Source organism: Artibeus jamaicensis, unplaced genomic scaffold (genome assembly GCF_021234435.1).
Source record: "Artibeus jamaicensis isolate MK-2021 breed Jamaican fruit bat unplaced genomic scaffold, CSHL_Jam_final scaffold_537, whole genome shotgun sequence".
In the NCBI taxonomy this organism is placed as follows: domain Eukaryota; kingdom Metazoa; phylum Chordata; class Mammalia; order Chiroptera; family Phyllostomidae; genus Artibeus; species Artibeus jamaicensis.
In genome coordinates this window covers 39,167,818-39,195,613 of record NW_026522047.1, presented here as the reverse complement: position 1 = coordinate 39,195,613, position 27,796 = coordinate 39,167,818, and the positions used below count along the sequence as shown (strand labels likewise).

At 48.9% G+C, this 27,796-nt stretch overlaps 1 protein-coding gene across 2 annotated transcripts; it reads left to right on the top strand.

The window, feature by feature from the left end:
* Positions 1-3,439: 3,439 nt before the first annotated feature.
* Positions 3,440-27,726, top strand: POLRMT (RNA polymerase mitochondrial). Of its 2 annotated transcripts, XM_037139070.2 has the most exons (21): positions 3,440-3,587; positions 4,102-4,200; positions 7,013-7,641; positions 19,226-19,356; positions 19,539-19,731; positions 21,171-21,320; positions 21,604-21,768; positions 21,900-22,070; positions 22,376-22,600; positions 22,866-23,654; positions 24,091-24,213; positions 24,553-24,675; positions 24,958-25,137; positions 25,456-25,542; positions 25,616-25,729; positions 25,815-25,867; positions 26,021-26,119; positions 27,007-27,079; positions 27,258-27,349; positions 27,436-27,494; positions 27,608-27,726. In XM_037139070.2, the coding sequence occupies exons 1-21, from the start codon at positions 3,500-3,502 to the stop codon at positions 27,655-27,657; spliced, it is 3,693 nt and encodes a 1,230-aa protein (XP_036994965.2). In that variant the 5' UTR covers positions 3,440-3,499; the 3' UTR covers positions 27,658-27,726. The 2 variants fall into 2 exon arrangements, with proteins under 2 accessions (XP_036994965.2, XP_036994966.2); XM_037139071.2 differs by lacking the exon at positions 24,958-25,137.
* The last annotated feature ends 70 nt before the right edge of the window (positions 27,727-27,796 follow it).

The window sequence follows — 27,796 nt, the reverse complement described above, 5'->3', positions numbered from 1 at the left end:
TTTTTATTTCTCTCATTTATATACCTAGGAGTAGAATTCCTGGGTCATATGATTATTCTACAACTAGCTTTTTGAAGAACATTCAGATTGTTTTCCACAGCACCTGCACCATTTTATACTCCCATCCACCATGCACGAGGGTTTCAGTTACTCCATATCCTCACCCGCACTTGTGGTTGTCAATTGGATTATAGCCATTTTAGTGGGTAAAGCACAATGAATGCCCTGTACCTGGAGTCCACAAATACAGGTCTTTTTCTTGCCCTCCATCAGGGCAAAGTCATCAGGGCAGTGTATGACCCATCCAGTAGAATGGGTCATACATTGCAGCAAATGCACAAGGGAATTCTATGCAGTCACGAAAAAGAATAACCTCCTGAAACACACAACACTGATGACTCTCAGACATCGTACTGAGTAAGCAGCCAGACACAAAAGAGATCTATTTCTGTGACATTCTAAAACAGGGAAACCAATGTATGGTATTAGGCATCAGGGTGGGGGTGTCACCCTTGGAGGCAGTGACAGAGTTGGGCTTGAGGGGATTTTGGCAGCTGGGTCTTCTTTGGAACACCTGTGTGTTCAATTTGTTAAAATGAACTGAGCTGTATTCTTGATGTGTCCACTGCTTACATCACACCTCAAAAAATACACACATGTAGTGTTTTTATGTGCAATAAGTGAGTATTTGAGATTGAGCCACAGGGACAGTGCTGCTTCCCCTGTAAGCACATCAGACGTGTCTCCTAAAGGCATGGTCCTTCATCATAACCCAGCTGCAATCTAATCCACCATCCGCGTTCAGATTTCCCCCAGTGTCCCCATAGTGTCCTTGGATACCTTTTTTTCTGACCCCAAACCACGAAGGGCATTTGGTTTTCCCTTTAGTCTCTGGAATTGGCTGAATAATGGCCCCCAAATATATGTCCACATTCTAATCCCTGGAACTTGTGAACTTTACCTTATTTGCATAAAGAGTTTTGGCAGATGCAATTAAGATGTTCAGATGAGGAGATCATACTAGTGGGCACTGAATGCAGTCACAAGTATCCTTATGAGAGAGACGGAGATTTAACAGACACACAGGGAGAAGACAAGGGACAACAGAGGCAGAGCCTAGAAGGGTGCGGTCACCAACCCAGGGTCCCTGGCACCTCCAGGAGCTGAAAGAGGCAGGAAGGACCCTTCCTGGGAGCCTTTCAAAGGAGTGTGGCCCTGTCCACACCCTGAGTTTAGATTTCTGGCCTATGGAACCGGGAGACAATAAATTTCTGTTGTTTAAGGTACCAAATTTGTTTGTAATTTGTTTCAGCAGCCCCAAGAATCAGATGCCGTCTCCTTCCATCTAGAGATCCCCACTTTTTCTTGGCCTTGTCAACAAGGATACTTCTGAAGTCTCATGGAGTGACCCACCATCCAAGTTCATCTGAATGTCTCCTGGCCCAATTTGGACAAAATGTTTTGGATGAGATTCTGACATACATGAACAGTCTCTAAAACATGGCATTGCCCAGACTCCAACCTCTGGACACTGTATTCTTCATCTGATTACATCTACCTCAACCTGTCTTGTGTCTTACTGTTTTGCCAGTTTAAGTTTTACAGAGAAACTTGGTATCATCATCAGGAAAGGAAAGCTAGTGCTATACATTGACACATTGACTTTAAACAGAAATAAGCCCTGGCTGGTGTGGCTCAGTGGACTCAGTGCCAGCCTTTCAACCAAAAGGTTAATTCTTTGATTCCCATCCAGGGCACATGCCTGAGTTATGGGCCAGGTCCCCAGTTGGGGGCATGGGAGAAACATCGATGTTTCTCTCCCTCTCTTCTCCTCTCTCTAAAAAGAAATAAATAAAATCTTTAAAAAACTAAATAGAAGCAAAAGGAGAACAGGTGACAAATTCTCAGATCAGTAGGATCATAGCCAGAGAGCTGAAACTCCCCATGTAGTAGCAGGACTGAAAGAATAGCTTTCTTGCTGCTAAGATTCAGGAATCTAGGTCTTGGGGAAATACTGGTTTATTTCCAGATGTCTCATAGAATATAAGGAAAAATGAGGCATAAGAGAAAAGAATTCAGGAGTCTTGGCTTTCATCCCAGGTTCCTGGCTCTGCCAGACTTCTGGGGTGCAAGGGTGTACCTCTAGGTCTAGGGGAACCAGTCCCAGTTGATTTAGCAACCCCCAACCCAGAGCCAGGAAGGCAACCCCAGGTTTGAGTAAAGTGTGAGGTCACTGCTCCTCAGGGCATCTGGGGGTGGGCTGGGACAGGTTGAGGATGCTGTCCTCTGTTGAAATGTTCCCAGCAGGTGACATCACTGTGCTTCAGTGTGCACATCCATGTGGGCAGTTGATCTGGAATGGGCTGTCAAGAGGTCTCCAGGTCATAAGTCTGGCTCTTCCAGAGCTCAGGTTTGACTTTCACCCTGGGCTAGTGGGGAAATTGAAGTACCAGCATTGGGGAACTGATAGCAACTTGAGCTGGAGCCCCTAGGCCCACTGTGGTGAGTCTCCTGAGCACTCCTCTGTATAAGCATCATTTCTGTATAAGCCAGCCTCGCCTCACCTCACCTCTGCCTCAGCAGGGCACCTGGCTACATTTTCCCTGTTTGTAAACTGAGCTCTAACGCCTGACCTGGTTTACCTGAGCTGTTCCCTCAGCCAAGCCATCCCTCAGGAGAGCTTTTTAAAACCGAATGAAGCCTCTCCTGTGCCATCCCCCAATTTAGGGACCCTGTTGTTGAATTGGCAGCAGTGACCTTCAGATGGTTGTTGGTGGGCATGCCTTCCAGATCTGATTCTAAAGCTTTGGCCCTGGAGGCCAGAGCTGGGAAGCTTCAGGCTCCTGGGAATATCTCACTGCATTTGTCATCCCAGTTTGGTATGTAGTTCACTCTTTCCGCCCACTCCACTCCTTAGGAGCTTGGGGACTAGTGGGTGAACCAAGGCCAGAGGACCGGATGACTGTAGTGTCCAGGGAAGTGTCTTAAGCACGTCTGCCTGGGAGTCGACAGATCTAGGCTTTCATTCCAACTCTCTAATTAATGTTCACACTGTATCTTTGGTCAACCTGATTGACTTCTCCGAACGCCAGCTTCCTCTACACTAAACTGGGAGCAGTAATAGTTCTTGCCTGCAAAGATGTCATCGGATTAACGGAGATTGCTAACAAAAATCTCTAATAATGTCCTAATTATTATACAAGTATTCTTTAATTAAAAAAAAAAAATCCAGTTTCTCGGTCCTCAGGAAGATAGAGTTACCCCGCGTTGCCCAAACAACGTTCTGTCCCTCCCCCAGGGGAGAGCCAATCATAAAGTTGCGCACGCCCTTTCGCCTCCGGGGGGCCCTGCTGCCTTCTGGGAGTTGTGGTTCTGATAACGCTTGCCCAGCTGTGTAGTCCCTTCTCAGCCACCGTAGGTCGTGGCACTACAACTCCGGGCAGGCGCGTGAGGCACCGGCTGGTGAGCGGGTGGCTTGTCGGGTCCGCGTGCGGGCGGCATGTCCGCCCTACGCTGCGGCCGCGGGGCCGCAGGGCTCGGATGGGCCTTGTGGCCGGCGGGTCGCCCTGGCCTCTTGACCGAGGAAGGTAATGAGGGAGAGGCCCGGGGGCGACGCCGTGGCCGCTGCCACTCCTAACTCCCAACACGCGGCCATGACCTTTCGGCCCTGGTATCTAGCTACCCTCGATCTTTGCCCTTTGCGGTTCTGGGGAACGCACTGACAGGACCCCGCATTCATTCGACCTCGGCGAACTCTTCTGACAGGGGTCGCAGGGTACTTTGACCTTTGACTCCTGGTGTCTTTTGGTGCCTGCTGACCCCGTTTGCTATCTAAGGCTCTTGACGTTTGAACTCGCAGTACCTTTAGTTCAAGGAACATTTATCCTTGATCCTTCACCTCAATTTTCGTATATGGGGTCCCCTTCAACTTCGATCTTCTGGTTTCCTTCCAGTGTGAGACCTGTGAACACTGACATTCACCGCTGATAATTTAGGACTTTTTTGCCCGCAGATCCTGCAGTATCTGTCCATGTGACCCACCCCCCCACCCTGACACACACAGGCGCTCTACCCCCTTCAACCTCCCCTTCTCTCGCGCAGGGGCCCTGGTTGGCATTTGGGGCTGCAGAAGGAGCTCGTCTGCCAGACCTTGTGAACAAGACCGCCGGAGGGACTGGGGCCATGCAGAGCTGCTGGAGGGTGAGCTGCTTCAAGCTTGAGGCCTGAAGCCCCTTCCTTCCTCACTGCCCCCTTCTTGGGCTCTCCGCTAGGGGTCACCTCCCTGGTTCCTCACAGTAACTCCACAAAAAGGGATGTCAGTCTGTAAAGTCCTTTAACTAATGGGGTCCCACCTCATGATGGTAAAGCAGTGACCGCTTGTAATTCCTTCCTTTCCCCAACCCACTAGGTGCTTCCACTTTTTGGGACAGTCGAAGTCCAAAATTGTGGCTGGAGACTGGCCCAAGGCCCCACACAGCTACAACTGCACAGTCAGGGTTAGAACTGTGAACTAACAACGCATGTTGCCCAGGCTGGGCTTTCTGGGGTTGGGTGCCTGATGGGATTGTTCACTTCAAAGTGAGAGCAATAAGAATATTGGTCTCTTAGTTGAGACCAATAAGAATAGCTCTTTGGAAGTCATTTATTCAGGCATAAACCCAGCGTTCCAATTAAGAGACAAAGGTAAAGGGTACTTAGGAGAAACGGAAGAGGAACAATTACATCCATGGAAGGAAGGCATTGCTGTTGGTGCAGATAACATAATGTAGTGACACTAATTCTACACAGCGTTTTTAATTTTCAGTCTGACAGCTGTCAGCTCAGTAGTCATAATATCTGCTTTCCTGTTATATTTGCAAACAGTTCTTTGGGCTAGTTCAAAGGTCATCTTGCCCTGTTTTAACATTTTGAGGTTTGAGGCATGAGATATGCAAGGCAGTTCCTCTGGGATATCAGCTTCAGCTCCATTTTAAAGTGGCTCCATTTATAAATTTCTTTTGACATTTTCCCCTTTTGTTCAAGATCTCTCCTTGAAAGCACTGCTGATCAACCACTGAAAAGCAGTGCTGATTAGTCATTAGAAGCATTGTTGGCCCTCCATTGTCAAGTGGCCCATTTTAGATACGTCATGCCATTGTCAGTTCCTCGTCACCAGGAAGGCTCTTTGCTGGTGTGTCATGAGCCACCTTTTCCTTCTGTGTAGAAGGGAAAGTGGATTTTTAGGAGCCTCAGGCCACATTTGAACAACAGGAGTGCCAGGACGGAGGAAGGTTTGCCACCACATTTCTTTAAGGACAAACATCTGTCATTTTTTGAGGTTTCTCATATGAAGTCTCATAGGCATTAGTGATCATTGGAAAACATTGAACAACCATTATCAAAGTGAGGCTTTATAACATGGTGCTGTGCAAAACAGTGATTTGTAACAGCAAACATTTCCGTAACGAAATGCTAAGTCCAGTGTGAAGAATAGATCTGAACTAGGGGGCGGTACCCGAGGGCAGTCCACTGAAGAAGTTAGGGAACCATGAAGTAATAGTGGGCACTGTATTTACTCATTTGGCTCATGCCTGGATTTTATCTGGTGTGATCTTTCTTTTAACAGAGGTGTTTTATCCAGGTGCAACAGAAGGTACTGACAGAGCAAACACCATCTTGCTAAGCTGGGATATGGTCAAGAGCAATTCTGTTGTCCGATGTAACTTATGCAAGGGAACTTAAAGATTTTTCCTTGGTGGCTATTTTTTTGGCGGTAGCACCAGCAGTTTCCTGTAAAGTTTTGGATAAGTTTCTTTTTAAAGATTCTATTTGTTTATTTTTTTTAGACAGAGGGGAAGGGAGGGAGAAAGAGAGAGAGAGAAACATCAGTGTATGGTTGCCTCTTGCACATCCTCTACCAGCGACCTGGCCTACAACCCGGCACATGCCCTGACTAGGAATCGAACTGGCGACCCTTTAGTTCACAGGCCGGCGCTCAATCCACTGAGCCACACCAGCTGGGGTTGGATAAGTTTCTAACAGTGCATTTACTCATTGTGATACCTCTTCAAGGAAAAGTATTCTTCCAAATCTGGTACCTTCACTGGGGCTGACATGGTCAGCTATTAAACCTGACTATGTATGTAAGCAGTTGAACATTTTGACCTGTGAAGTGTTTAAAGATGATGTCCAGGGTTGAATTATTTTCCCAGACAGAAATTAAGGAGAAAGGAGAAGCAATAACATTATAGTGAGTGGCTGGCCTCTTATATTATTTGTAAGAAGTAAGGAGGAAGGAAGAAAAGGGAGGTGTGTATATTATACAGGCCTGATAGGTAAGGGCTCTTAAACAGAAAGACACATAAAACAAGATTATGGGCTGATTAGTTGGCAGAAATGTGACTGGAGGCTTTTAGGAGCCCTCTATTTCCCCAGGAGTAGTGGTTCCTTGTTCACTAGTTCTGTGTCCTGGCAACTGGGAGCAGAACTGCAGAGAACAGAGCTGCTGGTTGTGCTCGGGAAGGGCAGAGCAGGGCTGGGCTAGGAATCCTCTGTGAGAGTCTTCCAGTCAAGGAGAGCAGCATGTGCAGAGGCCCTGAGGCCATTATGTGGGGAGCAAAGTGAGCGGTGAGGCAGTGGAAGGTCATGGGGGCACCTGGGTAGATTTTGATGGCAGAGCCCTGGGGACATGCCAACAGAGTGGATGTGGAGGGAAAGCAGTGTAGGTAGCCCTGGGGTTGTGGGCAGAGCACCTGGAAGACATAGCTGTGGTGACAGAGACATGGAAGGGATACAAGGAGCTTGTATGGGATGTTAAGTGTGAAGGGGATGGGGTAGATAAGTACCAAGTGGATGAGTGGGGCGCATGTGACCAGAAGTCCAGGGACATGTGGAAACTGTCAGCAAATATGTAGAAGTGAGGCCTCAAGAGCTGGTGAGACTAATTGCCTCCTACCTCCCTGTTTTCAGGGTGTTTGGAGAGATTAGGATTTGAACCAGTTCCCCTGACATCTTGCCCTTTGCTTCCCCACAGTGCTTGAGGCCAGAGTGCGGCAGTTGCAGGCTGACCATGTGTCAGAGGTGACAGCAAAGCGGGTGGATGTGGCTCGACTCCCAGGGGCTGGTGGCTCCCAGCCACCCAAGAAGGTTCAGGCAGGTGATGAGGGCATCACCCTGGAGCTCAGTGGCCGCTGGGCGCAGAAGTTGGACAAGGAGAAGATTGAGATGCAGGAGCGCAAGCAGCAGTTGGAGATGAAGCTGCAGCAGCTGGAGATGAAGCTGCAACAGCGGGCTGAGCGGCAGGCTCGCAAGCAGCAGCTGCGTGTGGAGCCCCAACTGCTGAATGGGCAGCTGGCAGACCGCCTACAGCATTGGGAGCACAGCACCCCCAGGAGTCCCTGGAAGGAGCAGCTGGCTCGTCTGCTGCAGGAGGCGCCTAGGAGGCTGAGCTGCAAGGAAGAGCAGGGCCCATTGGACAGGGTTTCCAGGATGCGGCGCGAGGGCCAGCAACAAAGGCTCCTGGCCTTCTTGGAGTGCTGCGTGCTCGTGGACCAGCTGCCCCTCGCCCACCATGTGCTGGTCACGTGCCACAGCAGGTCCCGGAAGCGGCGGATGCTCACCCTGTCCATGTACAACACCATCCTGCTTGGCTGGGCTCGCAAGGTGAGTGGGGGGAACCGGGACTGAGGGGGCCAAGGAGAAAGGGGTCACCAGCTGTCACAGGTGGAGGTGAGGCTGGGGGGCAGGACATGCCTGGCAGTCCTTAGATTCCAACCCTTCTCTTTTAGATCCAAAGTGCAAGTGCCTGGTTTTACTGTTTTAATAATTCTTTTAGCCTTGAGGGATGTAAATCTTATATGGCCTGCAAAAGAAACGTTGAACATGACTGAAAAAGGAGGAGGAAATCCTGCTTATGTTTTAGTACATTTCCTTCCAGTCTGCTGGGCCAGGGCTCTGAACCTGCGTGGTGCAAGGACACTTTTGGCATTTAGGGCAGCCTGTAGACCCTCACCAGGGTAATGACTTCCATGCTTTAGTCATTGAGTCATGGGTTTAGTTTGCTCCTTTTCTTTTAGTTTCATAAGTTCAGGTGATTGTCTTAAGACCCTTCTTTTTTTAACACGGGTGGTCACAGCATGGTCTTCCCTCTGGGTACTGTGTTAGCCAATTTCCGCATCTATTCCTTTTCTTCTCTATTTCCCAGTTCCCCTCTGAGTTCTTCTTTGACTCTGGCTGTTTAGGAGCGTGTTCTTTACATGCAGCCCTAATTCAAGGAATCACAGGAAAAACTTACTGCCTAGGGATGAGGGAGCCAGTTTTGCAGATACACATACTGACCTGTGAGGACATCTGTTGTGACTTCGATGCACTTGACTACGTGCTAATAGCTTTGTGACTCCCGTCTGTGTCGCCATGATGTGATGTGGAGATGCCTGCCGCCCCCCAGGTATCTCGAGTCCATCACTGTGGGAGGTGTACTCAATTCCTCGAGGGAGCGAAAATGAAGGGGTTGTCCTGTCTGAGTCCACAAGGCTCTAGAATCCCCAGCAAAGAGCGCTGTGGCAGCTGGATGTGTCTTATTAGCCCGGTGCCACATGGTTCCTTCAGCTCCCTAAGCAGTGTTTCTGGGCGGCTGGCCTGTGTAGGATGGGGCTTGGTGGTCCTGCCACGTCCTTCCCTGTGAGCCCCAGTTTTCGCATCTGTCAAGTGGAGAACCCACCAGCTTCTTAGGAGGAGCGAGGAACTGAATGCAGGACTCCCAGCTCCACGTGTGTGTAGGGGAGGGGCGGGAAGGTTCATCGATGTAAAACGGTGTGTTTTCACATGGACGGAGATGCTGCTGAAAAACGTTTTTGAAAAGTGGGATAGACAGGCTTATTCTAGGCCAGTTCAATCTAATAGAAATGTCCGCAGCACTGGAAGTGGGTTTTTTTACATTTTATTTTTTATATTTTTTATTCCTGTCCTCTCTCCCCCTTGGCAACCGTCACTTTGTTCTCTGTATCTATAGGTCTGTTTGTCTTTTGTTTATTCAATTGTTCTGTTCTTTAGATTCCATATGTAAGTGAAACCATGCAGTATTTGTTTTTCTGTGTGTAGTCTTATTTCACTTAGCATAATATCCTCTACGTCCATCCATGTTGTTGCAAATGGTAAGAATTCATTATTTTTAATCACCAAATAACATTCCATTGCATGTACGCACCACATCTTTATCCAGTCATCTGTTGATAGGTTGCTTTCATGTAGTGGCTATTGTAAGTAATACCACTCTGAACATGGGGGTGCCTGTGTGTTTGCTGGTAGTCTTTTGGATTTCTTCAGATAAATACACAGAAATCAGATTGCTGGGTCATATGGTAGTTCTATTTTTAGTTTCTTCAGGAACCTCCATACTATTTTTTATAGCAGCTGCACCAGTTTGCATGAGGGTTCTTTTTTCTCTACATCCTCGTGAATACTTGTTTGTGGATTTATTGATGGTAGCCATTCTGGCAGGTGTGAGGCCAGATTTCATTGTGGTTTTAATTTGCTTTTCCTTGATGGTTAGGGACATTGAGCATCTTTTCATGCCTGTTTGTCATTTGAGTGTCCTCTTTGGAGAAATGTCTGTTCAGCTCCTCTGCCAAATTTATAATTGGGTCATTTGTTTTTTGATGTTAAGTTATATGAGTTCCTTACACATTTTGGGTATTAACCCCTTATTTGGATGTGTCATTGGTGAATATGTTCTCCTATTCAGTAGGTTGTCCTTGGTTCTGTTGATGGTTTCCTTCGCTGTGCAAAAACTTTTTAGTTTGATGTAGTCCCAACTGTTTATTTTTTCCTTTGTTCCCTTCCCCAAAGAGACATATCCAAAAAGATATTGCTAAGAGTGATGTCAGAGAGTTTACTGCCTATGTTTTCTTTTAGGAGTTTGTGGTTTTGGGTCTTACATTTAAGTCTTTATCCATTTTTAGTTTATTACTGTGTATGGTTTAAGAAAGTGGCCCAATTTCATTCTTTTGCTTATATCTGTCCAGTTTCCTCAACACCGTTTATTGAATAGACTGTCTTTACTCCATTGTATATTTTTGTTTCCTTTGTCATTAACTAATTGACCATATAGGAATGGGTTTTATTTCTGGGTTCTCCATTCTGTTGCATTGATCTAAGTGTCTTTTTTTATGGCAGGACCATGCTGCTTTGATTATTGTAGCTTCATGTCAGTGTACACAGCTGCAGGGAAAAGCCTGGAGACTGAAAAATCTAGCCCCACCTGCTGGCAGGTGAAGGCTCAAGAAAGAGGTCGCTGCTTCAGTCTGGTGATTGAGTTTATCCAGGGAATGTGCGTCTGAGGTGCATCTTGGGCAGCAGTGATATGGCATGAATGTACTCTGCACCACGTAACAGGCAGTAAGAGGTTACACAGGACAGGGCAGGGTAGTGGGTTACTGGGGTGTGACCCTTTCAGATGAAAGGAAAAGGCCTTCCATCCTTATCTAGGGCAGGGCCAGGGCCTTTCCCAGGGACCAGCACATCTGGTGCACGGGGGAGGGGGCGGTCAGGGGAAGCCGTCCCTGTTCTGTAGGTCTAGTTGCAAAGCAGACTCAGAAAAACAGGGCTTGCCAGGGACCCTGGAAAGAACCAAGCGGCCGTCTTGCATTTTTTAATAGTTCTGACTATTCGTCCAATTTACAGCCACTGGTGACCCGTCTTAGTTTATCTGATTGAGGAGCAGACTTCCAACCTGTTACAGACACACCAGGGTGGCAAAAGTCTGGCAGTGAGGGGCCGTCTTTGCTGAAGCGTAAGGGACTTCGTCCACACGTGGTGCTGTCTGACACTTGTTCAGTCCTGTGAGTGTGTGTCTCAATGTGGGTGACAGACATATTATGCCAGGACAGCTCAGGTTTCCAGGTGTTTCACATAAGTTCTAGAACACTTAAAACTTACACTTACACAAATACAACACAAAGAAGGTTTAATGTTATTTTTTATTTGACACTGTTTCAATAAGCTGAATTGTTAGTAAAACTTAGCTCTTACTGTTAGGGTTCAGATAGCTTAAGTAATTGAGGACCTGATGAGGAAAACAGAGCACAGAGAATTATTTTGGTAAATCATAGCGTTTTTGCATTTTGGCAGAAAACTTTTCACATAATCTTACCTGAATCACACCATTAGCACAGTAGACTTTTAGCACAGAGAGGGAGAACTAAACTCTGTAATTTTCAGTCAGCTTACTTTTGATTTGATATTTAAATTCATCTCTTGAATTAAATTCATTCCAATCTTAGTTATCACGACTATACATTAAAATTTCTTTTCAAAGTTTCCTTCTTCTACAAACCTTCTATAACTTTTTTCCCCTTATTGTTTGTCTCTTATTCATTCAGAAATAACCAACTTTATTTTAGGACAAACCACATTCCTTTAAATCCCTCAAAAATGTACTTCTATACCTTATACTTTCTACTACCAAAAACATATCTACTAACTTCTTTTCATCTTAATTAGAATTCTTAACCCTTAGCTGTCATTAGAAATAGAGGTTTATTTAAAAAATTTTTTTTTAATTTATTTATTTTTAGAGGGGAAGGGAGGGAGAAAGAGAAGAAAAACATCAATGTGTGGTTGCCTCTTACATGCCCCAAACAGGGGACCTGGCCTGCAACTCAGGCATGTGCTCCGAATGGAATTCAAACCCAGTGACCCTTTGGTTCACAGGCCAGCGCTCAGTCCACTGAGCCACACCAGCCGGGGCTAGAAATTTTCTTCCTTTCTAAGAAGGAAGCAAAAGTAAGTGAACCTATGACTAGTAATTAATGTTTCAGTATTTTTTTCTTACTTGGAACTATATTTCTGAGAATTTTGGAATAGCCAATTCTTGCAAGTGCTTGTTTGTTGTTAAATCAATTAAAGAGAGGTTGTTTTTTTTAAAATACAAATTAGCAATACCATCTGGAGGTAGAAGATGTCGCACAAATATAGTACATATGTAGACACCTGAACATATAGACACAGAGCCTGCCCAGCTTCCATAACCAAGTGGATTCTGTTCAAAGGACCATCTCTCCTTTTCTTTCTTTCTGAGTTTTGCACCCTCCTCACAGCTCAGACCCTGTTTTAAGACTGGTTTCCCCAAGACCTGTAGATTGATCACTTGACATCACATATGCTGCATTCTGCTACCAGACGAGTGTCCCATACCATGTGCTTGGAACTGTCTGCAAAATCTGTTTCCATTCCTACTGTGGAAGTGGCATGGTCAGGGCCCTGAAACACCTTGGTGTGGACCACCTGGCACTTGACTGGCATTCTAAGGATCTGCTCTACTTCTCTCAGCTCCCAAGGCCACCCTTGCCCAGGATGGCTTTCCTTGTCTGGCCAGGCCATCTTGCAGGGCAGGGTGAATCAGTCTATAAGGGAGTGGGTTCTGTGACTTGCCCAGGCAACTGTGCAGCCACTCATAGTGTGCAGTGATGCTCCTTCTCTTTTCTGCTTCCTGCCGGGTTACAGAAATGCCATGTCCCCACATTCCCTGGCTGCATGAGCCAGGCAAGAACACTCTCTGATCTTTTGCTGAAATTTGGCCCATCCCTGGCCTAGTCACAAGTGCTTGGGCCTTAGGCTGTGGGAGCCTTTGTGCTCTCCCAGTTTGACAAGTGACAAGCCAGGATTTCCAGCAGTTGCTGTGTTCCCCACTTATCAGCCAGTCTCAGTGCTAACACAGTTGTAGACAGCCTGATATCCTTTCATAGTTTCAGTTCTTCCTCTAGTTTTCTGCCCCTGGTTTCTACCCCCATTTAGGTGTCAGTGGCGGGCTGCACCACTCATAAGAGGGGCCAGCCCCCAGCTGGGGCCCTGCACATCCCTTCCTTGCTGGGGTGTAATGCATCTCTGGGGTATCCCCGTACTCACATGGTATCTAGCATACTGATCTCCCCTTCATTCGGCCAGCCTGGGATTTCCTGCTGGGATGCTTCCTTTCCAAACCCCGTTTCTTCTGTCTCCTGGGTAGTTCACCAATTGTCAGTACACACAGACCCAGGGAAAAGCACCAAGACTGGAAATCTACCTCCATACATGGAGGGCAGATTAAGATCCAAGAAACAGGGTGCCATTTCAGTCTATTAAGGGAATTTACATGTGAGGTGCATCTTGGGTGGTGGCAAGATAATGTGGATTTCCTCTACACCAGGTGGCAGGTGCTAAGGGGTTATATTGGACAGGGTGGGATGGATGGAGTACTGTGGACGTGACCTCCCTAGATAAGGGGGAAGTGCCTCATGTCCTTCCTTGCCCAGGGCAGGGTGAGGGCCTACCCTGGCAACCAGCACATCTGGGAAACAAATGCATGAGGCCAGACGGCGTCTTTGGTGCATTCCCACACTCACACGACAGCTAGCACACAGACCACCCCTCGGCACGTGGGGATCAGACAGTCTATGGGGGTTATGGGAAGTGATCTCTTCGGTGGGAATCTAGCTGGACCCAGCTCTGGGGCAGGCAGCAGTCACTGTTGGGACAGTCTCTTCAGTCCATGGTATGGTTTGATGTTGGGAGTGCGATACCTCACACTTTGTCCTTTTTCAAAATTTCTTTGGCTGTTGGGGGTGTTTTGTGGTTTCACATAAATTTTAGGATTAGTTCTGATTGTTAGAAGAATGGCATAGTATTTTGTTAGGGATTGCACTGAATCTGTATATTGCTTTAATAAAGATGTTTTTAACACTATTAATCCTTCCAATCCATGAGCAATGTATATTCTTCCATTTATTTTTACTTTCTTCAGTGTCTTATAGATTTCTAAGTATAGGTCTTTTATCTCTTTGGTTAAATTTATTCTTAAGTAATGAAGCAGTTTTAATGGGATTGTTTTATGAATTTCTTTTAATCGTTCCTTATTGGTGTATAAGAAGCAACAGATTTCCGTGTATTGATTCTGTATCCTTCAACTTTACTGAATTCATTTATCAGTTCTAATAGTTCCTTTGGGTGGACGCTTTCGGGTTCTCTCTGTATAGTATCATGTCATATGCACATAATGCATTGTACTTCTTCATTCCCAATTTATTTCTTTCTCTTGCCTAATTGCTGTGGCTAGGACTTCCAATACTGTGTTGAATAAGAGAGGTGGGAGTGGGCATCCTTGCCTTGTTCCTGGTCTTAGGGGGAAAACTTTCAGCTTTTTACCACTGAGTATGATATAAGGTGCAGGTTTGTCATATATGGCCTTGATCATGTTGAGGTGCTTTCCTTCATACGCTTTTTAAATATTTTGGTTTTTAGAGAGAGGGGAAGGAAGGGAGAAGGGGAGAGAAACATTGATATGCGAGAGATACATCAATTGGATGCCTCTCTCACACCCTCAGCTGGGGACCTGGCCCTCAGCCCAGGCATGTGCACTGACTGGGAATTGAACCAGCGATCTTTTGGTTCTCAGGCCAGCACTCAATCTACTGAGCCACACAAGCCAGGGTACCTTCATACATGTTTTATTTAGAGTTCTTACCATAAAAGGATTGAAATTTTTCACGTGCATTTTCTGCATCCATTGAGATGAGCATATGGTTTTTGTACTTTATTAAGGTATCACATTGATTGATTTGTGGGTATTGAACCATCCTTGGTGCCTGGGATAAATTCCACTTGGTTGTGGTATATGATCCCTTTAATGTGTTGTTCAATTTGGTTTGCTGATATTTTGTTGAGAATTTTTACATGTATGTTCATCAAGATATTGGTCTGTAATTTTTCTTTTTCTTATTTTTTGGTCTGTAATTTTCTTATTTTGTAGTGTTTTTGTCTGGTTTTGATAATGACTTAATAAAATGAGTTTGGAAGCCTCTCCTCCTCTTTAATTTTTTAATAGTTTAAGAAGGATAAGTGTTTATTCTTCTTTGAATGTTTGATAAAATTTACCTGATAAGTCATCCGGTCCTGAAATTTTATTTGTTGGGAGTTTTTTGATTACTGCTTCAGCCTTATTGCTAGTAATTGTTCTCTTTAGATTTTGTATTTCTTTCTGGTTCAGTCTTGGAAGCTTATACACTTCTAAAATTTTTTTCTTTTTCCTGCAGATTGTTGAATTTGTTGGCATATAATTGTTCATAGTATTCTTTAATGATTCTTTGTATTTCTGCAGTCAGTTGTAACTTCTTTCCTTTACGATTTTATTTATTTAGGCTCTCTTTTCTTGATGAGTTTGGCCAAAGATTTGTCATTTTCTGTTTTGTTTATTCTGGTCTGGTCTTAGCTATCCCTCTCCTTCTGTTTACTTTGGGTTTTGTTTGTTCTTTTTCTAGTTGCTTTAGGTGTAGAGTTAGATTATTTATTTGGAATTTTTCTTGTTTCTTGAGGTTGGCCTATATAGCTATAAACCTCGCTCTTAGAATTGCTTTTTGGCCCTGGCTGGTGTAGCTCAGTGGATTGAGCTCTGGCCTGAAAACCAAAGGGTCACCAGTTCGATTCCTAGGCAGGGCACATGCCTGGGTTGCGGGTCAGGTCCCCAGTATGGGGTGCTTGAGAGGCAACCACACATTGATGTTTCTCTTCCTCTCTTTCTCCCTCCCTTCCCCTTTCTAAAAATAAACAAATAAGATCTTTTTAAAAAAAATAATTGCTGCATCCCATAAATTTTGTAAAGTTGTATTTTTATTTTCATTTATCTTAAGGTTGTTGTTGATTTCTTGTTTGATTTCTTCTTTAACCCTTTGGTTGTTTACTATGTTATGTGTTTAGTCTCCACATATTTGTCTTTTTTCCAGTTTTCTTTCTGTAGCTTCGTAGTTTCATGCCATTGTGGTAGAAAAAGATTTTTGATATGATTTTCACTTTATTAAGTTTATTGACATAATTTTTTCTATCTTGTGACTTAATATGTGATCTGTCATGGAGAATGTTCTATGTGCACTTGAAAAAATGTATTCTGCAGTTTTTGGATGACATGAACTATAAATGTCCATTAAGTTGAGCTCATCTAATGTGACACAGAAGGCCAGTATTCCCTGTTCATTTTCTGTCTGGGTGATTTTTCATTGTTGTGAGTGTGGTATTAAAATCCCCTACTGTTGTGTTACTGTAGATTTCTCCCTTTATGTCCATTAAAAATTGCTTTATATATTTAGGTGCCCCTATGTTTTATGCGTAAATATTTACAATTAAACTTTTTTTTAACTTATTGATTTTTTTTTTTAGGGAGAGCGGAAAATGGGGGGAGAGAAACATCATTTGTTTTTCCCTTATTTATTATATATTTTCATTGATTGCTTCTTCTGTGCTCCCTGACTGGAGATCAAACCTACAGCCTTTGGCCTGCGGGGGTGATGTTCTGACCAGCTGAGCACCCAGCCAGGACCAGTGTTTATAGTTGTTTTAGTCTCTTCTTGGATTGACCTTTTTATAATTATGTGGTGTCTTCTTTTACGTTTTTTGTCTTAAAGTCTATTTTGTCTAATAGGAGTATTTGTATTCCAGCTTTCTTTTTGTTTTTATTTGCACGGCATATTGTTTTTCATTCCTTCACTTTTAGACCTTAAGTGTCTTGATTTGAAGTGAGTCTCTTATAAGCAGCATATAGATAGGTCCGTTCAGCCACTCTATATCTTTTTATTAGAGCATTTAATCTACTTACATTGAATGTGATTTTTGAGAGGTTTTCCATAGTTCTCTGTTTCCCTCTTCTGATTGTTCCCTGTGGTTTGCTCGTTTTGTTTGGGTTTCTTTCTCTTTATTTCTTTATATATATTTGTGGGTTTTGGTTTGTGGGTACCATGATTTCTGTGTATGTTATTCTGTATCTCTAGCAGTCTGTTTTAAGCTGGTAGGCATTTAAGTTTGAATACATTTTATAAGGACATTTCTACCCCCATACATACTGTATGTCTTTAATATTTTGTGGTAGATCTTTTTGTGTCATGTATCTAACTGCTTATTACAGTTTGAGTTTGATACTTTTTTTGAACTTTGTAGTAGGTTTTTAGATGTTTGATTTGCTGTATTTATTAAATATTTATTTGGCTGTACTTGTGAGATTTTTTCTTTTCTCATATTTTCTAATTTTTGTTATGATCTTTTCTTCTCTGCTTAAAGAAGACCATTTAACATTTCTTGTAAAGTGGTGTGAGGGTCCCAAACACCTTTAGTTATCTGTCCCTCACGTTTGAAACATAACCTTGCTGGGTAGATTATTCCAGGCTGTAGGTTCCTTTCTCTCCGCACTTGAAAAATGCCCTGCCTCTCCCTTCTGGTTGGCAACATTGTTGCTGAGAAATCAGCCGATAGCCTTATGGGGTTTCCTTTATATTTAACTCACTCTGCCCCTGGTACTTTCTTCAAGATCATCTTTTTATCTTTAACTTTTGCCATTTTAACCACAATATGTCCTGGCGTGGGTTTCTTTGAGTTCCTATTGTTCAGAACTCTGCTTCCAGGACTTGAATGTCTGTTTCCTTTACCAAGTTAGTAAAGTTTTCAGCCATTATTTCTTTAAATAAAGTTTTTGTTCCTTTCTTTCTTCTCCTTCTGGGATCTCTATAATGAGAATATTTGAGTCCTTGATGTTTTTCCAGAATTCCCATAGGCTAGCTATACTTTTTTCTTTCTGCTGTTCTGATTGGTTGATTTCAACTGGTTTGTCTTTCAGGTTGCTGACCTATGCTTCTTTGTTAGTCTGCTGTTGATTCCTCCCAATGTGTTTTTCATTTTGGTATTGTATTCTTCAGGTTTGCTTGGTTTTCTTACACAGTCAAACCTTGGTTTTTGAACATGTCGCATTTTGAACAGTTCAGTTCTCGACCAGGTTGTTTACTGAAAAAATGTCTCAGTTGTTGGACAAAAACTTTGGTTTGTGACCTAACGAACCTTTCGTGGTGATATCTGGGAAAAAATGATTTGGTTTTCAGACAAATTACTTCTCGGACAGCCTTCTGGAATGAATTAAATTTGAGAACCAAAGTTCCACCACACTTTGTCTTTGTGGAATTTCTCCTTAAGTTCCTCTATTCCACTCAGCTTTGGTGAGCATCTGACCATTTCTTTAAATTTTTAAAATCAAATTACTTATCTCTGTTTCCTTAGGGTTTTTTTTTCCCTGAAGATTTACCTTGTTTCTTCATCTGAGAGATATTCTGTCTTTTCATTTAGTTTGACTTGGTATATTTGTTTACCTGTTAGAGAAAATAGCCCTCTCCCCTAGTCATGAAAAAGCAGCCTGATACAGAAGCCACGTGCGCTGGGTGCTTTGGGGAAGTCAGTAGGTGTTGCTGGGGATAGTGGTGGAGCGAGGGCCAGGTGGGTGTGGTGATGTCCTGTTGTTCCTTTGCTAAGAGGCAGAAGGCTCTGGGTGGTGCAGCCGGGAAGCACTGCCGTGGCCCCCATGGCCTTAGGGAGGTGGAGGGGCGTGAGCAGTGGTGCTGGGGCTTCGCCGCCCAAAGGGCTCCCCAGGATCCCAGCCTTCTCTGCTCATCCCTTTCTTCCATTTGTTGTTGGAAGCCTTTCACTCAGCCCTCAGCTGTGTGGCAGTAGTCACCGGTGTCTGCTGTGCACGTGTGTATTGAGTCTGGGGTGGGATGGCACGAGTTCAACACCCCCAGACCCCGGTACCTTCTGGAAATATTTTTCTTCTACATCAGCCTGTGTAGCCACTGAGCACTTGAATACTCGAACATTTCACTGAAATTTAAACTAAATGACTGTGTGTGTCTCGTGACTGTGGAATTGGACACAGGTGCAGGAGAGCCATGTTTGGAGGGATGGTGGCAGCCATCTCCAACCAGCAACACAGTTGCCGCCTTGGGAAACTAGGTGAAAGAAGCAAACTAAACCCAGAGCAGGGGTCCGAGGGCAGTGCCATGACAGAGGAGAGAAACAGCAGGAAACCAGCAAACCTGAAAGTGGGTCCTCCAAAAAGATAGCAGAACTTGAGGAACCTCTTGGAGTTCAGTGATCTGGAAAGGGCTTCTTTTTTAGCTGCCCTAAAATTGTGCATGTTCATGTCCACAAAGCCAGAAACTGTTAACACCCCTTCCCACCCTGGCACCTGGGTTTCCTGTGTGGCACAGCCATGGTGTTACCACCATGCCGGCATTTCTGTGGCACACAGGAAGGTCAGGCGGGCTGTCTGCCTGCCGAATTGACCGCTCCTGACTAGGAGCACTTTTCAGCCTGATGCCGTGACTGCAGAGAGGGGTCTTGGGTGGGGGACAGGAATTGCCGCAGGCTGGGTCACCCCCAGACCTTAACCCTGGCTTGGTGTCCCCAGGGCTCCTACAAAGAGCTGGTTTATGTGTTCTTCATGATGAAAGATGCCGGCCTCGCTCCAGACCTGCTGTCCTATGCAGCCGCCCTGCAGTGCATGGGGCGACTGAACCAGGATGCCAGTACCATCCAAAGGTGAGCAGGTGTCGGGGTGGTCCTACCAGGAACACAGCAACATGTTGGGTCCAGGAGGCTGGCTTGGCTTGCGCTGTGGGCTAGGACTCCCTGCAGGACTTGATAGCCTTCTGAGACCTCGAAAATGGTCACAGGTGGCTCTGGGAGTCGGGGATTCACCAGCCACCATGTGTCCCCCTCAGGTGTCTGAAGCAGATGGCCCAGGATGGGCTGCAGGTGCAGGAGCTTTTCACAAGCTTGTCACTGTGCAGGGAGGACAAAGCCGCACTCCTGAGGGCTGTGCACAAGGCTGAGCCCACCTTCAGACCTCCACCGCCGTCCCCGCCCTCGCCCCAGGTGAACACCTCCCCACTGCTCAGGGATGTCTATGACAAGGTGAGTTCCAGCCTGTGGCCTGGTACCCGTAGGTGTGGTTCCGTCATATGCAGGGTGAGCCAGGGTCATCCCATCTCCATGGGGTACCAGGAGCCTCAGCCCTTTTTCCTTCTCCTTGCTGAGCTGTCTGCATCTCAGGGACTTTTCTCCCTGCTCCTCAGAGGCTGAACAACTCAGTGTTGGCAAGCTCCTGGTCCCCAGCAGTGCCTCAACCCTAAGGGTTAAAGCTGGAAGGTGCTGCCAGAAGGAAAAGCCTGCCACATGCATGCCAGGCACCACAGTGATCACTGTCCCACTCGAGACTCAGCTATAAGCTGAGCACAGGAGTGGTCGCAGAGCCAGGTATAACTGCCCTAGCAGGGGGCAGCAGGTGGGGCAAGATACCAGCACTGCTTCCCCGAACAGAGGGCAGCGCTGAGAGTGGGCAGCCACCCAGATGCCTTGGGATTTTATTTGTTTTTATTGGGATATAATCCACCAACCATACAGCTTACCTTTCAAAGTATAATTCAGTATTTCTTAGTAGGTTTACTTCTAATTCCAGAATGTTAAGTCACCCCAGAAAGAAATTGCAGCCCCTGGCAAACACTAACCCCTTGCCTGTCTGTGGATGTGCCTGTTCTGGGCATTTCACATACATGGGATCACACTCTGTGGCCTTCTGTGCCTGGCTTCTCTCACTAAGCACCATGTGTTTGAGGTCCCTCCGCATAGTAGTGAGCGTCAGAGCTTTGCTCCTTTTCCTGGCTCAGTAACACAGCAGGGGGCAAAAGTAGGTTTGCAGTTGCTCATATGGAAAACAATATAGTAATTAATAAGTAATATAAGAATAAAATGTTTTATGTACTTGCAACTCTAAACCTACTTTTGTCCCATCCTGTGTTCTAGTGTGCAGATGGACAAATTGTGCTTATCCATTCATTAGCTGACGGACAGTTGGGTTCTGTTCACTTTTTGGCTGCTGTGAATCACGCTGCTGTGGGTGTGCGTGTACAAAAGTTTGTGTGGATCTATGCTTTTCATTCTCAGAGTATTGGGTTTTGCTTTTTTAATTTCTCTGTTTTGCGATGGGTCACACATTCATGCAGTTCCAAGTTTAAAAAAAAAACACCTGGTGTCCAGGGACTTGAACTGCCTTCCTAGGCTATCCAGTGCCCAGCCCAGGGAGGCCAAGCAAATACAGAGCTTTTTGTTTTTAAACCAGCATAGCTATTTTACATGGTGTTCTATACCAGGCTTTTTCCTGTGATGTGCAAGATGGATGATTTTCAGGGGACTTGGAGAAATGTGGGTGATTCTGCGAGCGTGGGAGTCCTGGGCAGCACAGGGCAGGCAGCTGCTCTTCTCCACCTCCATTGTGGATGAGTTTTGCTTACCAGGGACCCAGGTCTTGGGGGCAGGCACCCAGGGCCTTACCACCTGCCCATCCCCATTGGCAGAACCACCCCGCATCCTACCCAAGACAGCACCTGCCCCTGGAGACACTGAAGAACTTGTTCCAGCAGCAGCTCAGTGTGGAGATGGCCACCACTGTCACCGTGGACTCTGTGGAGAAGGCCCCATCACTGACCAGGGAGGTCGTGCGAGCGGTAAGGGGCCCAGCGTGCTTAGGGTCCTGCTTGGCTGAACTGGGCACCCCCTGGTCTGAGCGTGCTCTCTTCCGTTCCGCAGTCCCTTCTCCCTACCCCACGGCTGTCCCCCTTCCTTTCACTAAGCGGGGTCACTGGGTGCCCTCCCACCGTTGGAGAAGAGTGCTCAGCAGCCACTTGGTTCACCTTGACACTACCTCCTGGTAGACTCCTCTTGGGAGCCTGTGAGCACTGAGCCCATAGAACAACGTGGTGACCCTGTGTCAATACCCCACCACCACAGCGAAAGACACTGCAGGAACTACGTACCTCATGGGAGACGGAGCTGTGCCTGGCGCTGCGACAGACCAAGGCCAGCGAGGCCCATGCCGCTCGTGAAGGCCGCCCCTCCATCTTCCCCTACCTGTGCCTGCTCAGCGAGGGGGAGTTAGCACAGATGCTGCTGCAGGTGGGCAGTGGACATGTAGGGATGGGCCAGGAGGGGTTGTACTGGGTTGTACAGTTGGGAGAGGGGGTGAGGTGGGGGATGGATAGAGTGTGGGCACCGGCAGGGCAAGGGGCTCATGGCACCACCCCCAGACCTTGCAGGTGCTGCCTCTGCAGGGAGAGTCGCTGCTCTCCCTGGCGCAACAGCTGGGCCTGCGCATCTTCAGCCGCCATGTGGTGCAGAAGAAGCAGCTCAGTGATGAGGTGCAGGCACTGCAGCAGCGCTATTTCAAGTACCTTCGCCTACTGGCATCCGACACACAGGTAAGGTCTGGAAGGGGCAGAATGAGGAGCTGCTCTCGGGGCCTGGGATCTGGGGCTTCCTCAGGGCTAGGGAGCCTAAGTGGGTTTTCAGGTGGAGAAACCAAGACCCCTAGAGGAAGTTCTATCCCTAGTCCCCTCCCTCCTTCCCTGGGGCAGTTGGATTCGGCCCCAGGCCTGGCCACTTCCTGGCTGCCTCCCCCCAGCCTGTTTCCTCATCTGTAACCGTCTGCCTGTGGGGGCAGCTGGGAGGAGTGTACAGCTCTGCGCCCAGACCCCAGTTCCCTGACCCATGATGCTGCCCACAGATGGCGGTGTCCCACCTGCCACGGCAGTACTGGGAGGCACTGGGGGCACCTGAGGCCCCGCACGAGCAGCCCTGGCCCTTGGCTGTGGTGGTGCAGCTGGGCAAACAACTGGCTGAGGTGCTGGTGCAGACAGTGAAGATGCCTGGCTACCTGGCCCAACGCCAGGGCACCCACAACCTCATCCCTGTGCTCTACCATGTGTACTCCTTCCGGAGCTTCCGCCAGGTGAGTCGCTGTGGAACTGGCTTCTGGGCCTAGACACCCCTGGCTCCCAGCCGTAGAAGGCACTTGGAGTCTGAGTGCTTGAGACGAGGCCGGGGCTCAGGGCGGGTGTGGGCACTTCTGAGCCAGGATGGGGCACTGTTGAAATCCTGCAGGGGTCATGGCCTGGTCTTGGGATAAGGGCTTCTGATGGGACCTTGGGGCCCTCTGCCTGCTATTTGCGCCTGCTATAACCCCCTGACTAGTTATCTGCCCATCCTACCCTCAGATTGGGATCCTGAAGCCACACCCAGCCTTTATACAGCTGCTGGAAACTGCAGCCGAGCGCACAATGACCTTTGAGGCATCCGAAGTACCCATGCTGTGCCCGCCACTGCCCTGGACTTCACCACACTCAGGTGCCTTCCTACTGAGCCCCACCAAGCTGATGCGCTCCATGGAAGGCACCATGCAGCACCAACGCCTGCTGGAGAGCTGCCCACCCACCAACCTGCATGGTGCCCTAGATGCCCTAACCCAGCTGGGCAATTGCGCCTGGCGTGTAAATGGGCGCGTGCTGGATCTGGTGCTGACCCTGTTCAACAAGAAGGGCTGCCCCCGCCTGGGCGTGCCAGCCCCTGCCTCTGAGGCACCCCGCCCACCTGAGAACCGCCTGCCAACCAAAGCCTCACCAGAGCAGAAGGCTGAGCTGCGGCGGCAGCTGGCCCGTTGCCTGAAGGTTGCAAGGGAGATGCACAGTCTGCGAACCGACGCACTCTACCGCCTCTCATTGGCCCAGCACCTGCGGCACCGTGTCTTCTGGTTGCCTCACAACATGGACTTCCGAGGACGCACCTACCCCTGCCCGCCCCACTTCAACCACTTGGGCAGTGACCTAGCACGAGCCCTGCTGGAGTTTGCCGAGGGTCGACCACTTGGCCCCCATGGCCTCGACTGGCTCAAGATCCACTTGGTCAACCTCACTGGGCTCAAAAAGCGCGAGTCGCTGCAGGCACGCCTGGCCTTTGCTGACGAGATGATGGAGAAGATCCTGGACTCAGCTGACCAGCCCATGAAGGTAGGGGCTGCCAGGGCCTTGCTCTCGCTTGCTGGCTCTCTCCCAGACTGGTCTCCACTCTGGCTCTAGCCACCTCAGCACCCACCTGGGACACCCTCTAGGTGTCCTTGCCTCCAGGCCATAATCATTAACCCCTGCCCCCCTAGTCTTCCCTTAGGACAAACTTTTTTTGTTGGCCTTTTCCTGTAACCCAGTCCATCAGCAGCTCTGCCACCTCCCACTCTAGAGTAACCCTAATTCCATCCCCGTCCCATGGCTGGGCCCTGTCTCCCACCCTGGTCCACCATTCCTGTCCTCACTCTACTGTTCCAGGGGCTCTGTCCCAGCCTCTCTGTGTCCTCACATTACCTGGGTCAGCTCAGCTCCCATCCATACCCAGGAAGCTCGGTTCCACTGACCCCAGCCCAGCCTCACCCAACACACTGCCCTCCTGCAGGGCCAGAAATGGTGGATGGAAGCAGATGAGCCCTGGCAAGCCCTGGCCTGCTGCATGGAGATTGCTCAGGCTGTGCGTGCCCCTGACCCCACTGCCTACATCTCCCATTTCCCTGTTCACCAGGTGAGCTAGTGGGGACCCTGAGGTGGAGTGGGGCTATCTGAAGGTGTCTCTGGTCTGAGGTTCCACAGGACAGTGTGGGAGTCTGGCTGGTGTCCCTGTGTGTGGGCCAGCCCCAGTGGGTCCAGCACATTGTACTGTGGTCTCTTGCAGGCACATTCCTTGCCTCATGTGCCTCAGTTTTCTTTTTGTAGTGGGGTGATGACACCTGTCCCTAAGCATTGGGGTCCAGCAAGCTGGTGATATGAGCAGAGTGCTGGGGGAGGACAGAACTGTGGCTCATGGCCAGGGGCAATCCTGCTAGCCCTGCCCAGACCCCTCACCACCCTCTCCTTGGCCCAGGATGGCTCCTGTAACGGCCTGCAACACTACGCTGCTCTGGGCCGGGACAGCGTGGGGGCTGCCTCTGTCAACTTGGTGCCCTCAGACCTGCCACAGGACGTGTACAGCAGCGTAGCCGCACAGGTAAGCACCATGCCCTTCAACCTGTCTGCATTCCCAGAGTCTGCCTGGGGTCTCTGTCCTGCGAGTACCTATGTATTGCCAACCCCATGGCTTTGGTTTTGCTTGTCATATGTGATGTGACTGGGCAGTCAGAGTAGGCTTCCCAGGGGAGGTGTCAGAGGCTGGGGTTGTGAAGTAAATGGAGGAGGTGCCTCATGGAGGTGCTACTAGGTAGGGTGGGTGGAGTCAGACAGGGAGGCAGGCGGAGGTCTGCAGACTCACTGACTATCAGAGTCTGCCCAGGTGGAAGTGTTCCGTAGGCAGGACGCCGAGCAGGGTGTGCAGGTGGCCCAGGTGCTGGAGGGCTTCATCAGTCGCAAGGTGGTCAAGCAGACTGTAATGACCGTGGTGTATGGGGTCACCCGCTATGGGGGCCGCCTGCAGATTGAGAAGCGCCTCCGGGAGATCAGCAACTTCCCCCAGGTGAGCAGTTTCACCCCAAATCCAGCTTCCAGCTTCCCCTGAACAGGCAGCTGCTAGGCCGTGGGCAGCTGAGGGAGGGGCTTGTTTCCCTCCACTGTGGGGTATGGGGTAGGGCAAAGGGAGGGACCCACAAGAGCTAGCTATCTTCTCAGGCCTCTGGGCCTGTTTCTCCACCTGAAAAAGGGGGTGGGGGCTTCAGGAATTTAGGACAGTCCTGTGAGGTCACCTGACCCTGGGCTGTGGGGTGGGCACGGAGTGAGCTGCCCCTCCCCTCCCAGCTTACACAGCCATTTCTGTGCCCTCCCCACCCCGTACCAGGAGTTTGTGTGGCAGGCCTCTCACTATCTTGTACGCCAGGTGTTCAATAGCCTTCAGGAGATGTTCTCAGGCACCCGGGCCATCCAGGTGTGTACTCCTCCCTTCCCCAGAATGGCTTCCCAGACTAGGCCCCATACTAAGCCTGTCCCTATCCCTGCAGCACTGGCTGGCAGAGAGCGCCCGGCTCATTGCTCACACTGGCTTGGCTGTGGAGTGGGTCACACCCCTGGGCATCCCCATCATCCAGCCCTACCACCAGGACTCCAAGGTGTTGGTATGTGCTGCCTCCGTGCCCACCCCTATACCCCAGTGCCAGGGCAGGCCTCACACCCCATAACCCTTCCATCCCAACCCCACAGATCAATGGAGGGATCCAGAGCCTCACCTTCAGCAGCACTGGAGACACCAGCCAGTGAGTGTAGGGGGTGGGAGGGCCAGGCAGCTGGACTAAGGGGCTGCTGGGTGAAGACTGAGGGGAGTCCTGGGCCAGGGGATGCCACATAGGCCAGGCCGGGGTAGAGGTACCAGATCCTCTACCTCAGCACACCTGACCCTCTGCACACAGGAAGCCAAACATACTGAAGCAGAAGAATGGCTTCCCGCCCAACTTCATCCACTCCCTGGACTCCTCGCACATGATGCTTACAGCCCTGCACTGCTACAGGTGGGCCCTGTATCCGCAGAGCACACATTAACCACCTGCTGCAGGCAGGCCCAGTGCTGGGCACACAGTGGGGACCCTCATAGAGTGGGAGATAGGTTGTGAGGCCAAGACCTGCAGGTGGGAGCTGTGGCAGAGACCTATAGCAAGCAGGGACCCAACATGAGTCTGCTGGACCTGATGCCTAGAAAACCACTGTGTAAGCGCATGCAAAGGCCTCGGGGCAGCAAGCTGTGAGTGCTGGGCCATGAAGGGAGGGGGTGGTTCCTCTGAGTGTAAAGCTGGCCCTGGAAGGTCCCTGTGGTCCCGTTCATCCAGCTGAGTTCAGGCACACGCTTCATGACCAGTTTCTGGGGGCTGGACATAGTTCTGACAGATGCAGGGATTTTGTGGCAGCTGGCAGAACCCTATGGTTTTCTGTCCTGAGTCCCACAAGAGACAGCAAGCCTGGGGTGATGGGGCAGGTGTATGGACAGTTCTGTTAGAAGTGACTATGACACGGAGGTTTGGCTGGACTGAGTCGGAGGTCAGGAGCAAATTCCATGCTCCCTGTGCATGGCATGGGGTCCCCTGGGACAAAGCCCTGTGGTCGGGGGTGTGGGAGGGGGTCAGCATACACTGGCTTCTACCGGAAGCTGAGAATCAAGCAGGCAGCAATTGGGATCAGGGTGGTGAGGATGTGGAACAGATTCTCATTCTAAAATGAGGATGTTTTGTCCATATGCTGAGGGGTCAGTTGCACCGCCCCAGGGATGGTGGGGTGCATGAGGAGGGAAGAAGCTATACATCATCACTGGAGTCCGAACTTACCAGGCCAGTGGTTGCAAGCTGGTCCTTGAGTGGACCAAGAGGGCTGGCCCCTCCTCATGGAAACCCCTCCCCTGCTGCAGGAAAGGCCTGACCTTTGTCTCTGTGCACGACTGCTTCTGGACCCATGCAGCTGATGTCACCATCATGAACCAGGTGCCCGCCACAATGCCCCTGAGAGTGGATGCCCTGGTCCCATGGCTCTCCACGTGGGATCTTGCACCCCCAGCCTCTGTCTAGCCTGTGGTCCCAGTGCTCATCCAGGTGTTGGGGCAGGGGTTGGTAACTCCACCCCTCAGGCCCTTGTTCCTGGCTTCTGACCCCTGCTTTCCAGGTATGCCGTGAGCAGTTCGTCTGCCTGCACAGCCAGCCCATCCTGCATGACCTGTCCAGGTTCCTGGTGGAACGGTTCTGCTCTGGCCCTAGGTGAGGCACTCTGCCCTCAGTGCAGATTCCACTACCCCCTCCCGATCCTTCCTGGGCCTCACTCCCCACCCTGCTCTCCACTTAAGGTCCTCGAATATCCGAGTTGCCAGGTTACTGGACATGCTACTGTCAGTACCCAAGACAGGTAAGGCCATGGGCAGGGGAGGGGTGTCCTGATTGCCATTTGGGGGCTAGACTGTCCCACGGCCCCACCCATCCCAGGACCCAGGTTCACGGTCTCACTGCTCTGCTCTGCAGGGACCTTCAACCTGGAGCAGGTGAAGGACTCAACATATTTCTTCAGCTGATGCAGGCCTGCCGGGCTGGCCCAGCGACCCTCTGTACCATAGTGTAAATAAAGCTCTTTTCCCACCCAAGGGAGCACTGCCTTGGGGGAGAGGGTGCGTACCACCCTCCTGTCTTGGGGCTTCCAGCAAGCAAATGCGG

Bases quoted from the DNA above. Each gene is read 5' to 3' on its own strand.
- POLRMT (XM_037139070.2), top strand. From the start codon at position 3,500: ATGTCCGCCCTACGCTGCGGCCGCGGGGCCGCAGGGCTCGGATGGGCC. The intron at 26,120-27,006 runs GTGGGCCCTGTA...CCCCTGCTGCAG, and splicing joins ACAGCCCTGCACTGCTACAG to GAAAGGCCTGACCTTTGTCT. The intron at 27,080-27,257 runs GTGCCCGCCACA...CCTGCTTTCCAG, and splicing joins ATGTCACCATCATGAACCAG to GTATGCCGTGAGCAGTTCGT.